Raw genomic sequence first — 14502 nt, 5'->3', positions numbered from 1 at the left:
AATATTTACCAAGAATATTGTTCCATTTAAGTTTATTGGGTATTACAGCTTAGATGCCTTTTTTTTTTTTTTTAATTTTAAAGAAATAAAAGAAGAGCTTGAAGATCTGAACAAAGAGATCAAGAAAACTGCTAACAAAATCCGAGCCAAGTTGAAGTGTGAGTTTACAGCTTTGGCTGTGTGTAATGGGTGATGGTGGCATATGGGTGATCTTGTTTCCCTTCTAATCTCTTATTCTTGACATTTTTACAAATCAGAACTGTGAGCACTATGAATTATTTGTATGAACTTGGAGTAGTGGCCTTTACATTATTCATTGTTCTAGAATTCTTAACTACTGGCTCTAAGGACTCTGCGCACAGGGAGCTAAAGCTAACGGTTGTTAATCCGCAAATTTAGGACAGAAACACAAGTTCATATTCATCAAGGTTAATTAAGCATTTGCTTATAATAAATTGTTAATTTCTCATAGAAGCCTATTTTTATGACATTTTTTGCTAAATTGCAGATACTTGAGAAGGTGAATAGCTTTTCATACGAATCTCCAGTTCTTCTTAGTTTCTTAAATATGCAGGAGTTTAGCTTCCAGTGCTAGAGGTTCAGCTCCAAGAGGTAGCTTCTGGGAGGTTTGGGCATAGAGGGAGATGCTGAGAAGACACGCTTTATCTGATTGTTACAAAAGAGCATTCAAATCCAGGAAATCTCTGCAGATCAGAAAGAACTTTTGTCAGGGAGCATTTCAGACAGGTGGGGGCAGGGAGATGACCGCCCGAAGCCTGTGGCCACCCCTTTCAGCTTTTTACCCCCAGGGCTCCCACCTGCCCAGGTGGCTTCATCAGCACATATGTCAGTGTATTGCAGAACAGAAGGATTTTCACCCAAAAATAAAACCACAGTGCCATGATTATATCCAGTTATTTATTAGGAAATAGCCCATCAGAATTTATGCTTCCCCAGTGTTCTTTGAATTTCTTTTTACAGCGTGCTTGAACTGGGTTCCAGATAATTACCATACTCTGTGATTGGTGGCATGTCACTTAAAGTTTTTAAAACTCAGACTCTCCTTCCCTCTTCCCCCACTTTTTTATTTTGGTTGGAAAAACCAGGACATTTGTCCATCAGAATTTTCCGTGCTTCAGGGTTTGAAAGCTCTGTATCTCCTGTAGATGGATAGTTAACTTCTCCAAACTCCATCAGAGTCAGGTGATTTCTTTTGTTTGTTTTTCTTTTAAATGTTAAGATTGAACATCTGGTTTTATTTTGTGGTATTGCCAACGATGGATATCATTATCGAGGTCCATAAATTGATGAGGAATTGATAAGAAAGAAAAGCATTTCGAGGTTTGGCTTGAGAACCTTCTGTTTTTTAGTTTAAAAGGTGACTCTTTTCCTGTCTGTTTCCAGCTATTGAGCAAAGTTTTGACCAGGATGAGAGTGGGAACCGGACTTCAGTGGATCTTCGCATCCGGAGAACCCAGGTTTGGTTGTCCGCCTCATCCAGACTGCAGCGATGTGAAGAATAGGTCTTTTTACTTCTTTCAAATTCAACATAGTTCATCTTTATGTCACATTAATCCTTACATCTCTATAGATGACCTCCTTATTATGAAGAAAAAGTGTATTCAGTCCATCAACAGAGTTCTGCTCTGAAGAGCAATATTATCTGAATTATCTGAATCCCTGGAGGGTGGGGAGGTGAGGTCCACACCTTCTAAAGGTTTGTGGTCCAGGCTGCTCACTTCTGCCTGACAAAGGGGGGCCCCCATGTGCAGGCCAGGCCTCGTCCAGTTAGCCGGGAACCACGGGCGAGCTCGAGTCACAGTGTCTGCGTCTGTAAAGTGGGCGTGCTGGTGGCGCACGTGAAGCTCTCAGCCTGGGTTCTGTCGTAGAGTTGGCCGCTGCTCATCTCACTTTCTGTGTGAGGGACTCCCATAACAGGTGCAGTTTTCCTGATGTCATGTTTTTGTGTATGTCACTTTCAGCAGAAATGATCATTATGTGTTAATTGCTTCTGTGTTAATAGCATTCTGTACTATCTCGGAAATTTGTGGAAGTTATGACAGAATATAATGAGGCACAGACTCTGTTCCGGGAGCGGAGCAAAGGACGGATACAGCGTCAACTAGAAATAAGTGAGTAAAGGAAAATGCTATTTTTGTAAAAAACATATTTTTCTTAAGGCCTGACATCAAAGTACTGTAACTTCAGAAGAGTTATTCCATCTTTATTTTTTGCCAATATTGTAAAACCTAAAACGTTTTCATGACTTCCTGTTCATTGAATCACCAGAAATTTTTCTTTATTTACATCTTTTGGAAAATCCTTGGTGAGTGGACTTTAAATTACTTTCTAATCAGCATTACTTTTGGAGGGTTAATCAGATTTGGAAAACTTTCAGCCATTATCTCCTCAAGTACTCTTCTGTTGCCCCCAAACCTCCGTGCCCCATCTGGGGAGACGGTCTCTGAGGGCTCACGGTGCTGTGTGTCCGGCGAGCAAGCGCAGACGGCCCTTTGCTCCAGTCTGCCTTGCAAGGACCCATGTGTAGCCGTCAGCCTGGGACGGTGGGGCTCGGGCCTCCCTCTGGGCAGAAGGCACTTTGCTGACCGCATAAAGGTCAGTCAGGTGTGTCCGCTCCCCGTCGGAGAAGACCAGGGCTCCTCAGCTGTGGCACGAGCTCACGACAGGCACGGTGCGCACCTCCCCAGGGACCTGGGGAGCCCAGAATAGCTGCGAGTGTGAACCTCATCAAATGGTATTTCAACATATTGACAGAGACACAGTTATATACCACACCAGTGACGTGTGAAGTGCACAGGTCAGCAGCTTTAGTGGGTCACACAGCCGATTGTAGATCATTTGTCGCCCCAAAAATGCACACCTACCATCAGTCGCTCCCCGCGCCTCTTCGCTGGAGCCCGTGGCAGCCACCGGCCTCTACCAATTCGCCCGTTTTGGACACTTCACATACATGGAATCATGCAATTTGTGGTCTTTTGTGACTGGCCTCTTTGACTTAACACAGATGTTTTGAGGTGCAGCCATCCCGCGGCCTGCTGACTGAGGCGCCATCGTGCGGACGGGCCGCGCTGTGTTTATCTGGGCCTCAGCCGATGGATGTTTGGTCATTTCCACTTTATGACGATATGAATAATGCTGCTGTCAACATTCACTTTAAATGATACTTTAATTATTATGACAGTCATTTTATTTTGTCTTTTGTGGCACAAATTGTAAAAAATAAGAATTATCAATTGAATTTTTCAAAAAACCTGTGAATGTATTTCATAGAGAGCATTAATATATTTAAACTCAAGGAAAAATACCAACAATCAACACATAACGAGTAGTAAAGCCTCTGATTCTAATTATTCAGTCTTTATGACTTCCTAGTCTATGCTGGTAACATAGCCTTTATCCGTAAGCCAGAGTTAAGCTTTTAGGAAAACATGTGGCACAAAATTACCTATGATGTCCTCCTTGTAGTTGTTTCTCATTCATACTCAAGTTAGATTTTATGATTCATTCCAATTATGACGTTCTACATGAGAGTTTCCTGATTTCTCCTGTTTCTTAGTCTCATGTCAGTTTCTGTCAACATTAACGCTCTTCTAAGAAAATACATTTGAAAGGTTAGAAAGATGTTTAAAAATGTAAACTCAGGTTTTAGTTGCTCACTTATGGTTGAAAGAGTTGTTTGTAAATGTTGGCACGTTCTGAGTGGAGTTTGTGTTCGTCTTGCAGCTGGAAGAACCACGACGGATGATGAGCTGGAGGAAATGCTGGAGACCGGGGGCCCTTCTGTCTTCACGGCAGACGTGAGCGCCCGGGAGGCCACAGCCGCGCGCCCACACATCCCTGCCTGCGCTTTACTCCCAAAGCGGCCCTGAGTTTATCAGTGTTTCTTTTTTGTGTTTGTTTTTCAAAGATTATATCAGATTCACAAATTACTAGACAAGCGCTCAATGAAATTGAGTCTCGTCACAAGGACATCATGAAGCTGGAGACCAGCATCCGGGAGCTGCATGAAATGTTCACGGACATGGCCATGTTCGTGGAGACCCAGGTAACTGCACACATCTCCCCATCTCCAAATGGACAGCAGGCATTTGTGAAATCTCCTAGGAGATTTCACATTGGATTCCCGCGTAGGCGAGGAAGCCAGCATTTTGGATCCAGTCTCAAAATCCAGAAGTTGATTGCAGTGTACTGTGAGACAGGGGTGCTGGCAACAGCTTCAACTTTCAACCATGAGGCATCGGCTTCCTTAAATTCTGTGTGTCCACGGGACAGCCGACTAGGCAACCATAGGCAGACTGTTGTTCAGGGAGATTTTTAGTGAGACGTACAAATATTGTGCTGGAACTGTAAGCGAACAGGGAGATACAGAGTCTTATGTGCGTACATCCCCCTCTGTATCACGCACACGTGTGTATGTATATGGCACGAACTCGGCTCTGTAGAACAGTGTTCACAGAAGGAAAGAAATCTACCAAGTAAAATAACAGTGGGACTGTGGGGGATTTTAATATTCTTCTCTAAAATGCATATGTATTTTCAAGTGTTCTAGGAGGAGCATGTATTAGAATGGTAATTGGGAGAAACATTTAAAAGAATAAGCTCTAAATTTAGGGTACTGTGCGTGACACAGCTAGAAGCCTGTGGTCACTGCGTGGTGGTGTTTCTTGGTTTGTCCAATGACGCAGGCGGGGAGGGTGTGGAGGTTCCCCTGGGAGAGGATGGAAGGAATGTAGACAATTCCTCACAAAATATAAAATCCAGTGTCAAATACAGGCTTGTGTGTTCTGACTCCTGGGACCTGAATCAGGCTGTCCGTGATGTTTCCAGTACGGAGCGAGGCCTGCACGCGGCTGCTCATTGCTTCAGGGGTTAGGATTCTGGTGACGCCCGTGCCGTGGGAGGGTCGGTGTCACACATCTTCGGTAGATTGCGGCCTCACAGCCCTGAAGGCTGGTTTCAGGACCTGCTCTGGCAGGAGCAGTCTGGTGAGAAGTTTCTGGGTTATGTGAGGGATGACAGGAAGTCCGTCCTTGTACGGGGTCGTTCTCCATGTGTATCACTGACCTTTTGAAGAACTCTGTTTATTTTGAGGACGTTTATCATAAACTGGAAAGCTCAGGTACTGTGTGATTGGTGGGAGAACCCAACGGCCCCGGGGCAGGGGGCGGGGGCTCACTCTTGTTGGCCTGGGCAGGGCCCTTGCCTTCCTGCACCAGGAGTCTGCCAGCTTTGTATTTTCAGGGAGTGTTCCGAAGGGAGCCGTTTGGCAGTAGGGACTCTACATTGTTTCTGTAATTATGAAAGATTTTCGAGTACCTTAGACTTTAATCGTAACAGTTCTACACCAGATGTATCGCGTTAAGCTCCATTAGAAAAAGGGCTGTATTCTTAGCTTTGTGTCTAATGCGTTCTGTCGACTCCTCTAACTCAGACCGCGTGCGTAGTCAGAGCCGCTAGTGAGCTTGAGTTTGTGGGGGCGTGAGGTAACGGTGAGTCGTTTTCCACTGCTTCTGTCACTGCTGCAGGGTGTGTATGCCGCGGACGGAGAGCCAGGGACCGTGTCCTCTCCCCTCACACCTCCCTGCACTCGCCTCACGCCACGCTCTTCCTGAGTCTCGTCAGCTCAGCGTCAAACATACGCTGGTCTTGGTTTTCTGGTGTTCGAGAGAAATCACGACCGTTTCCGCCCATTAGAATCGATGTCATTGTACATCGTGTGTATGTGCGCGCCAGGAAGGCGTTGGGCTGCCCTCACCTCCCCCGGGAGCGCACATACGAGAGCACGGCTCGGAAGGTACTTGACACGCCTCTCAGCAGCAGCTTGTCGCCCACCCCTCTCATCCCTGTTCATTCTTCATAAAACGTAAACTTTGATACTTTGCATTGGCATGTTTAGAACGTTCTCCTCTGTGTGTAAACGTGAAAAACATTTGGTGTCTGTTGTGTGCACATGACGTCCGTGTGAAGACTTTATCGGTTCTCCACGGCTGTCATAAGATACGCACTCAGGTCTTTCGAAAATGTCCTCTGAGCCTGGAACTTTTCTGTTTTAAGGGCGAAATGATCAACAACATAGAAAAAAACGTGATGAATGCCGCAGACTACGTAGAGCACGCTAAGGAAGAAACGAAGAAAGCTATTAAATATCACAGCAAAGCTAGAAGGGTGAGTTTGGTTTTTAAGAATTAGAGTGCATTCTTCTCTTTGCTTGGCTTTGAGTGTAATACGCTGATGTAACCCTCCTTATGAGGAGTCCAAGAAATAAGTAATTCCTCGACTTCTTATTTCACTTTAAAACCGAAGTGATTATTTTTGCTGAGCAGTTAAAGGTTGTGTAGGTAAGTGTGGTGATTGTGACCCTTTGTGTTCTGTGACCCCACGTTTCTCCAGAGGCTGCTGCGTCTTGGGCCATTATCTGGAGGGGGTGTAAAGCTAATGGGACTGGAATTCTAGAAGCCGTTGGTCACACATTTCGTGCAGTGAACCTTTGGTTCTTCGCTGGGGTTGCTTGCCAGTTCTCTGGTTTGGAGGGAGAAGCGCATCACCGAGAGCGGACGGCGGCTGCTGTGCGGCCGCTGCGTTGAAGCTTTGCGAAGGAGCTGTAATGTCCTTACCCGAACCCCGTGTGCGTGTGAGCGAAGCTCTTCTCAGAACACAGCGACATGACGGCATTCAGTTCTGACTCAGGGACAAGAAAGCGCTCTCCACGTTTCACGGGTGTCCTTGTCCGGCTGTTTGGGTTTCTTTCTCCCCGGGGTGGAGAAGTCCCGCACAAAGTGCCCGCCGCGGCTTCCCGTCCCGGGAGGAGGCTGCGCGGGCTCGCAGTGCCTTTTTGGCCGGGTGTTTCCACGCACTGCCCACAGAGGCCTCGTAAAGAGGGGGCTCCAGGGTGCCAGGAAGGGAGGGAGGGTCGGGGCCTGCGCGCGGAGTCCCCGTGCTGGCTGTTCGCGGGCCTCCCATAACAGGTGCGTCTGGGCTCCACTGTCAGCCTGCAGAGCACGGCGCCCTGCTTTCTCCTGGGTGCATCTGAGTGGGTTCGTGGTCTTTGAGACACGACAGTATTCTGTGGCATCACTCTTTAAAATACTCCTACCCAGGGGCGCCTGGGTGGCTCAGTTGGTTAAACCGCTGCCTTCGGCTCAGGTCATGATCCCAGGGTCCCGGGATCGAGCCCCACATCGGGCTCCCTGCTCAGCGGGGAGTCTGCTTCTCCCTCTGCCTGCCGCTCCCCCTTGTGCTCTCTCCCTCTTTCTCTCTCGCTGTCTCTCTCTGTGTGTCAAGTAAATAAATAAAATCTTTAAAAAAAAAATACTCCTACCCGAAGCGAGGTGATAAGGTCCACGCATGAGTTCTCAGCCTACTCCAGGCACACCGAGGACTTGCCTGACAGGGTCATTAGCAAAGGGCCGGTCCCTTTGTTTCCTTAACCAGCGTGTCAATGCAGCGAGAATTTTCCTGAAAAGTTGGTTTTACAAAGACAACAGGCCTCCTGTTAAGCGTGGACTCCACTGCTGAGGAGGCCTCACCCTACGGTGTCAGCTGCTGAGAGGGGTGGTGCCCGTGTCCGGCACTGTCACCATCTGTCCAGTGACACAGCCGAGCCCTGACATCATAGGGCTTGTCCACGCTGCTCACTCTGCTCCCAGACGCCCCGCTGCCACATCTGCTCAGACCTCGGCTGTCCCTCCCGGCGCAGCTGCCTGGGCCCTGGGGGGGCAGCCGGCCTTGGGGTGCTGTGCTTTCTGGGGTGGGGCAGGAGCAGTGGAGGGTCTCACCGCCAATAGCAGAGAAACACGGAACAAAGTTGGGGGGGGGGCTCATCCGTAGGTCTGCCTGCGGGAACATCAGTCATGGGCCGCCTCGCTCCCTCCAGACTCACCATCTCACTGATGGGACCTGATGGCCTGAGTTCTAGGACTGTTTATCTCCAAACAGTCTCACTTCGTTAAACTAAAAATCACCCTTTTTAAGAACTAAAAGCTGTCAAGCAATGAGACGTCCTGTAACTTAGATTTTGAAGCAGCTTCCTGTGGATTGTTTTATTTTCAATGAATGATATCTTCTAATGTGGTGATAGGAAATTACCGTAATGTAAACGGCTTACTTTCCTTTGACAGAAAAAGTGGATAATTGTAGCTGTGTCAGTGGCCCTGGTTGCTGTAATTGCTCTAATTATTGGTTTATCAGTTGGCAAGTGAGGATGTGGATCACGTCAGTGTGCGTGCCCCTGCCAGCACGGCACTAACAGCTCATCCGCGTACTGACTTCCCAATTAGCTGTGGTGGTAGCGCGCGCCCTGTTTTAGCGTACTTAACCGTCCCAGCAGCCCGCCCGCGGCGGGGAGCGGGGGCCCGGCCTGTCGTCCGTGGTGCCCGTGCCCGGCTGCCACGTGCACTGGGCCTTCGCAGGCTGCCGGTGGGGCTGCAGGTGGGGCATCTTTAAAGGGAGGCCTCCTTTTCACGTGGCCGTTAAAACCTCTGCGCGCAGGTGTGGAGGGGCCCACGCCGCCCTGAGGCGCCCGCACTCTGGGTGGCGGGTGGCACAGCCCCGAGGCACTTAATGCTTTCATGTACCTTTCAAGTTTTAGCTTTGGGAGTAACTGCAACAACTGAAGTTTGCTTTGTGAGATCTCCTCCCTGGGGGCCTGGGGTCGGAGCAGAGTTCTCCGGGAAAGCCCATCCTCTCCCTGGCGGCCCTGTGCTGGCTGCAGGTGGTTTTCCCACACCCCCGGCTGAGGAGAGCAGACAGTGATTGAAGTATCTTTATTTTTGTTTACTTTGTTGACCTTTCTCCAACCTTCAGTACATTCTGTGCTTTCCCTCTGGTCTCTTGTGCGTTTGGGAGCCTCCTCCCCGCTGAGCGCTCCGGCTAGAAGGCCGGCTGGTGTGCCGCACCCCTCCTCCCGGGCGAGTCAGCCTGGTCCTTCCGAGGGCCGCCGGGCGGGTGCTGCCGGGTGGTTCCGGGGGAGCCCCCTCTGTGGCCGTGAGAGCAAGCTCAGACACGTGACAGACACGAGTAAGGAGGCCTGTGTGCTGTGGGCCTGCGCTCCGTCTCACTGGGAGCCGGTGGCCCTGAGCCCGCGCGGCGTGGCAGTCTGGCCGTCGGTGGGGAGAAGCGGGCGCGGTCCCTGCAACACTCGATCACTCGGGAGGTTGTTTCAGAATAGGCTCTGGCCGCTGCGTTGGTGCAAGTTCGTTCTTTGGAAGGAAGGAGGCTTAGCACTCTTTTTATTTGGATGTTGATGTGATCTTCACGATGCTGTTCTGTTAGCTCTGCTGGAAAACATGGTGTCTGTGATTTTTCTTCGTTAATGTAATTGCATTTAAAAATATTTTTATAATTGCTTTAAATACACGTATTTTCTTAATTTTTCCTGGTGGTCATAATATGGTTGGTTGAATGTGGTTACACTAAAGATTTTAAAATTAATTTTTAGATTGGACCCAGGGGTGCTGTTTGGTAACGCCATTGAGTCAAAGCAGGTTTCTCAGTGTGATTTTTGGGGGAGCAGTGGGCTTACCGTGGGCTGTGGGCCCAGGTGCCCGGTTTACCCTGATGTCTTTAAAGAAGAACCCAGAATAATCCTCATTGATAAAAACACACCAAAGTGCACACCGACAATTGTTCCTTTTATACAAATGCAGTGGTTGATAATTGTAGCTGTGTCAGTGGACCTGGTTGCTGTAATTTCTGTTTTCAGCAGAGCCCTCCGGTAGGCCAGGCACTGGACTGTAGGCACCTTGCGGAGGAATCCGAGTCCCCACAGCTCTGCAGCCTGGGTGGGCTGCTTAATTTCCTGTCTGAGGAGACAGGCAGAGTGTGCTTTGCCCGTGGTTCTTTATAACTCAGAACAGGATGTTCTGACATAACTCAGAACAGGATTGGTGCCCCGGGGTGTGCTCTGCCCACTGAGAGGAGGGCACACGTTTGGTTTGAGCTGTTAGCAGGGTGTTAGACGAGAACGGTTGTGGCATCTGGGGCGCAAGGGGCCAGCTGTCATGGAATTCAGGGGAGCACCCTTGCAAGCCAGTGGGGAAGGAAGGACACATGTGCGCAGTGCCCGACACCGCAGAGCCAGCCCCGGGGGTGCGGAAAGAGCTCACATGCAGGGTGGCTGCTTCTCCCAGGGACCCCAGGTGGTGGCACTGGAGCTGAAGGGTGGTGGCCGACGGGAAGGACGAAGGTACCGTACACCTAAGGGAAAGGCTGTCCTCAGATCAAGGTGCTGAGTGGAGTTCTCAGGGCCACAGTCCTCACGCCACGAGCGTGCTCGAGTCTGATGGGGAGGGGCCCCGAAGGCAGCGCTCCCTACCCTCTGCATGACACAGTTTCCTGAGGGCCTGGCCCGCTGAGCGTCAGGGCCCACGGTGGTGATGGAGCTGCTGCAGGCCGGTGCCGGCTCTGCAGGAGGGTTTCTCCGGCGGCCATGTGGCCTGTGTGCACTCTGCGGCGGTGCCGGTGAGGAGTCTGCTGTCCGCAAAGAGAACTCAGGGTCACGCGGGTGCCTTTCATCTAGTTCTTCTCGCACGGGCAAGTCCCCAGGACCCGACCAGATGCCTTAAGCCGAAGGTGGTTTAGCTTCCAGCTGGGCAGGGATGCTTGTCAGCTGAAAAACAAACCCCGCTGTGCTCATTGCCCGGCCTCTGGGCTGTGGATGCGGCGGAAGACGGGCCAGCGGCTTATGGTTTCTCACACACGTGCACACACCTCAGTGTAAACACACGGGTAAGTAGGATGTCAGCAAACGAGAGAGTCATTTAAAGCTTTGAGAAGATGTGTAGTACATCCGAGGAATAGCAGCTTCTCATTTCAGTGTGATCAGTGGAGAGCGTTCGTGAAGGACCCACACGGTGCCAAGTGGATGTTGCCTTTCTCTCCAGGAGCAAGTCGTGGTCGTAACAACACCTGTTTTAACTCCATCCCCTTAATTTAATAGACACGTGTGCATAACGCAGAGCTTTGACCGTGGAGCTTTCCTTCCCCACCCCTCCCTTTTCGGCAGCCTGTAAGATTCGTATTTTAAACTCTCAGATTTTTTAAAGAAATGACATTAGTGATTTCTTTCTTTTGATACCTTGCAAATTAATTAGTGTGTTTTTTTTAACTTGCAGAAAATGATGTTCATTGTTATTTGTGTGATTGTTGTGCTTGTGATCCTTGGAATTGTCCTCGCAACAACGCTGTCATAGCGACGATGTCCTGAGGGCCACTCTCCTCGCAGCCAGACCACAGCTGCAGCAGGTCCGTGCCTCCAGTTCCACGCCTGAGCCCCAGGCGCCGTGACGTATGGCGCTGGGTGCTGATCTTGTCTTAGTGAAGGCGAGGGGAAAACTTGACAGGACGCATCGTGCAGGGAAGGTCTGTGAGCCGGATGGGCGTGCCCGTTACCCCCAACGTCCCTGGACTCCGAACAGCACATCACCAAAATGTAACGAGGTGAAACTTATTTCCATGGCCTTAAAATAAGGAATTATTGAAAATTTCAATTTTTTTTTTTATATTTCAGTGTTAAAAACACATGTGAAGTTTAATTAGGAATACTTTATGTTAGGAAGGTACTAGATTTCAGGTCTGAGCTTTCCTTCCCCACCCCCTCAGCTAACATGCTAATTAAGAGACGGTTTTGTACTGTGTTTAAATCGTGTTCGTTTGGTATTTGCAACGAAAATGTTTATCATCAGAGCTATTTTGTAAGATATCTATAATTTTAAATGTTTATAAATTATTTAATATATTAACATCTTAATTTACTCCATTTTTATATATTGAATATTGCCTTTTGAAAGAGTGCTTGTAATATTGGAGCTTTGCATAGTTGTTTACCATTTGCCTCTGGCAGAGCACACGTCGGCTGCAAAGCCCCCGGAAAGCCTTTCAAGTGCCTTGTTGATACTGATTTGTGAGGTTCCAGTGCACCTGACCCCTCCAGGACAGTCCCCGTTCCTCTGCTCATCTCCACGGCCCGAACTCAGACATCAGTTCCTGCGCTGTGAAAGGCCACGGCCTCTTGCTTGTTCATTAGAAATAAGGTCTGTGTGTCCCTGTTTACATTAATGAGGCCTGAGCTTAGGATGGTGAGAAGACCAAGATTTAGTACTTTCTAAACTCATGGAAATTATTTCCAGACGTTAATTCTTCTAAATGTAAACTGTTGTACAGAGTCCTGAAATGCTCTTGTTAAGTACTTACTATTCTGCTGAACTTCAAAAGTGAATTCCCAAAGTTTATAGGAATCTATAGGTAAACATTTTATTGCTCATTCATGTTTTTTAGTATAATATGGTTTATTTTTTGACTTGTAAAATGTATGGGATCTCACTAGTGAGTGGACGTCTTGAAGAAAGCAGCTAGTCAAATTGTAAATGAATGTGAAGGATGTTCAAAATGTCACAAACTGGTTTCCACTGTCCATGATTGTGTAAGCACACGCCTGTGTTCTGACGTTGGTTTGGAAACGGATGGGGACGTTTGATTCCGCACAGTAGGTGTGAATGATATTGAGCAGTTTGGAAACTGTGTTCTGTATGTAATCCAATTATGAATTCCACTCGTTCCTAATTTATGCATCCAGCGGCCTAGCTTAGACTCAGATGTGAACGGATGCATTTCGTTTGCTGGCTGGTCACCTCTGCGTCCTCAGAATTACGAGAGGAGCCTTCTGGCTGTCACGTGTTCTTAAAAATCTTGAAATGGCCTGTCATTGGGCTGTGCTCACTGACGTGTGCCTACGTCGGAGACATGCCTGGAGGGATGTTTAAATACTTAGTGATCATGCTTGTATTTGTGTAGCTTCTGTGCACCTGTCTGTGTCATTATGTCCGTGTGTCCGTCCGGCCCCCGTTCTCCTCCAGCTCCGTCTCCCATCACGGTCCCGGCTGTGTGCTCGTCCAGGTCACTCTCCCTTCGTCTGAAGGCCTCACTGAATGTGTGCTTTTGTCACTGAAGTTACGGAAATGCCTTTTGATTTCTGTTTAGGTAAATATTTAGGTCATTCATCACATAGCACGTCTGTATGTGTAAGCCTTAAGCACCTGTTTGAGATCAGATTTTTTAAAAATATATTTACAGGTTCACTTGTTACTTATTGTCATTTCTTCAAATATTTTATGTTTACATTAAAAAAAAAAACTGCCAGAGAACTGAAAACCAATTTACTTTCTGTCTTGTCATTTCTGGAAAGATTTTTGGGGACATACTTTACTGCATATCCATTAATAAATTGTTCTAGGAAAATTACTCTTAACCTGTGGCCGTTTTTTTTTGTGTCCTAATGTGAGTTAATGATGCGGGGTGTTGATAGGTTATTTGTGTTGTTATTACAAGCCTCTGTGGCCCGTGTCTCAGAGCCCATCTGAGTTCCGGCGGCTCACAACAAATGCTAATCCAGGGGACGTGGGTTACGTTCCAGAGTCACCGGCTTCCACTGCGTATGTCCACTCGACAGATTCTCCTTTATTAATGGGGTTGGGAGAGTCGTCCCGCCCCCAGCGCGCTGAGCTGTTTACCCTCTTTCATTGCTTAATCCTTTTTCAGAATTTTTCTTAAGTGGGATTTCCTAAATTCACAACCCTTAAATTCTAACCATATTGGAAAGTGATGTTCAAAAGCCAGAATTCTAAAAAAGGAAGAGAACTCGGTCCTGGGGCGAGCAGGTTGTGGAGCTCGGCTCCCATACATTCATCCCTCTCCCGATGCCCCTTCCACAGCGAGTCTCCCTTCAAACTGCAATCTTGATACACACGTGCAGTAAGTTAGCTCCTTCGCTTGTACTTTTTATATGTAGTTTAGATGATAAAGTCATGAATTTTGTTAGTTTGAACCTTCACGAGCTCCCCGGGTGACGTCTGGAACCCACCTGCTCCAAGGGCAGGGAGAGGCCGAGAAGCAGGCAGGAGGCCCCAGACGGGCGGGCGGCAGGCAGGTGTGACATTGGGGGAGCTCCTATCCAGGCTCGTCTGGGGCAGCAGACCAGCAGGCTTTGGCCCCGCCCACCAGCACCTTGGGGTTCACGGGGAGGCCTCAGTGGGGTCCCTGCACCGTCCACAGGGTCTCAGCACCACATGCCCCTCAAGGTGCAGCCTGGAAACGTGCTCCCACCGTGGGAAACGGCAGCCCCACCCCAAGGACGGGAGTGTGAGGGGCCTTCCCACAGCCCAGAGCCAGCCGCGGGTCAGCCGGGGTGGTGTCCTCTCTGTGACCTCTGCCAGTAGAGTCTGTTCACTTACGTGCACCTCAAGTCATGCCCTCCCACGAGCTTACAACAGGATTCACCTGGGACGGGATTCACACCCGCCAGGCTGCCCAGCAGCTGGAGGCGGGCAGCGGGCTGGGGCGGGCGGGGGTTGCGGGCAGCGGGCCGGGGCGGGCGGCGGGGGGGCGGTGCGGGCCGTGGCGGGCGGGGGGGGGGGGCGGTGCGGGCTGGGCTCCTGGCCAGTACAGAGGGGAAATGGCGGCCCCCAGGCCACCCTGCGCTTGGCTGGT

General features: G+C 49.2%; 1 protein-coding gene across 5 annotated transcripts in view; it reads left to right on the top strand.

The window, feature by feature from the left end:
• The window catches only part of STX2 (syntaxin 2), a 32188-nt gene extending 18944 nt beyond the window's left edge, over positions 1–13244 (top strand). Inside the window, exons 4-11 of one of the 5 annotated variants that reach the window (XM_088019614.1) lie at positions 84–158; positions 1405–1478; positions 2024–2132; positions 3745–3818; positions 3929–4066; positions 6076–6186; positions 11133–11457; positions 11861–13244. In XM_088019614.1, the coding sequence (XP_087875740.1) occupies positions 84–158; positions 1405–1478; positions 2024–2132; positions 3745–3818; positions 3929–4066; positions 6076–6186; positions 11133–11210 (659 nt within the window). In that variant the 3' untranslated portion in view covers positions 11211–11457; positions 11861–13244. Of the gene's footprint in view, positions 1–83; positions 159–1404; positions 1479–2023; positions 2133–3744; positions 3819–3928; positions 5816–6075; positions 6187–8138; positions 10205–11132 lie in introns of those variants that run through there. The other 4 variants (XM_088019615.1, XM_028089010.2, XM_028089008.2 and 1 more) reach the window with 4 other exon arrangements.
• Positions 13245–14502: the final 1258 nt, after the last annotated feature.

The sequence above is a fragment of the Eumetopias jubatus genome, unplaced genomic scaffold (assembly GCF_037043125.1).
Source record: "Eumetopias jubatus isolate StellerSeaLion01/CBP00866 unplaced genomic scaffold, mEumJub1_p1.0 scaffold_16, whole genome shotgun sequence".
Classification (NCBI taxonomy): Eukaryota; Metazoa; Chordata; class Mammalia; order Carnivora; family Otariidae; genus Eumetopias; species Eumetopias jubatus.
Note: the sequence above shows the minus strand (reverse complement) of the source record. Positions and strands in the feature narration are given on the sequence as shown.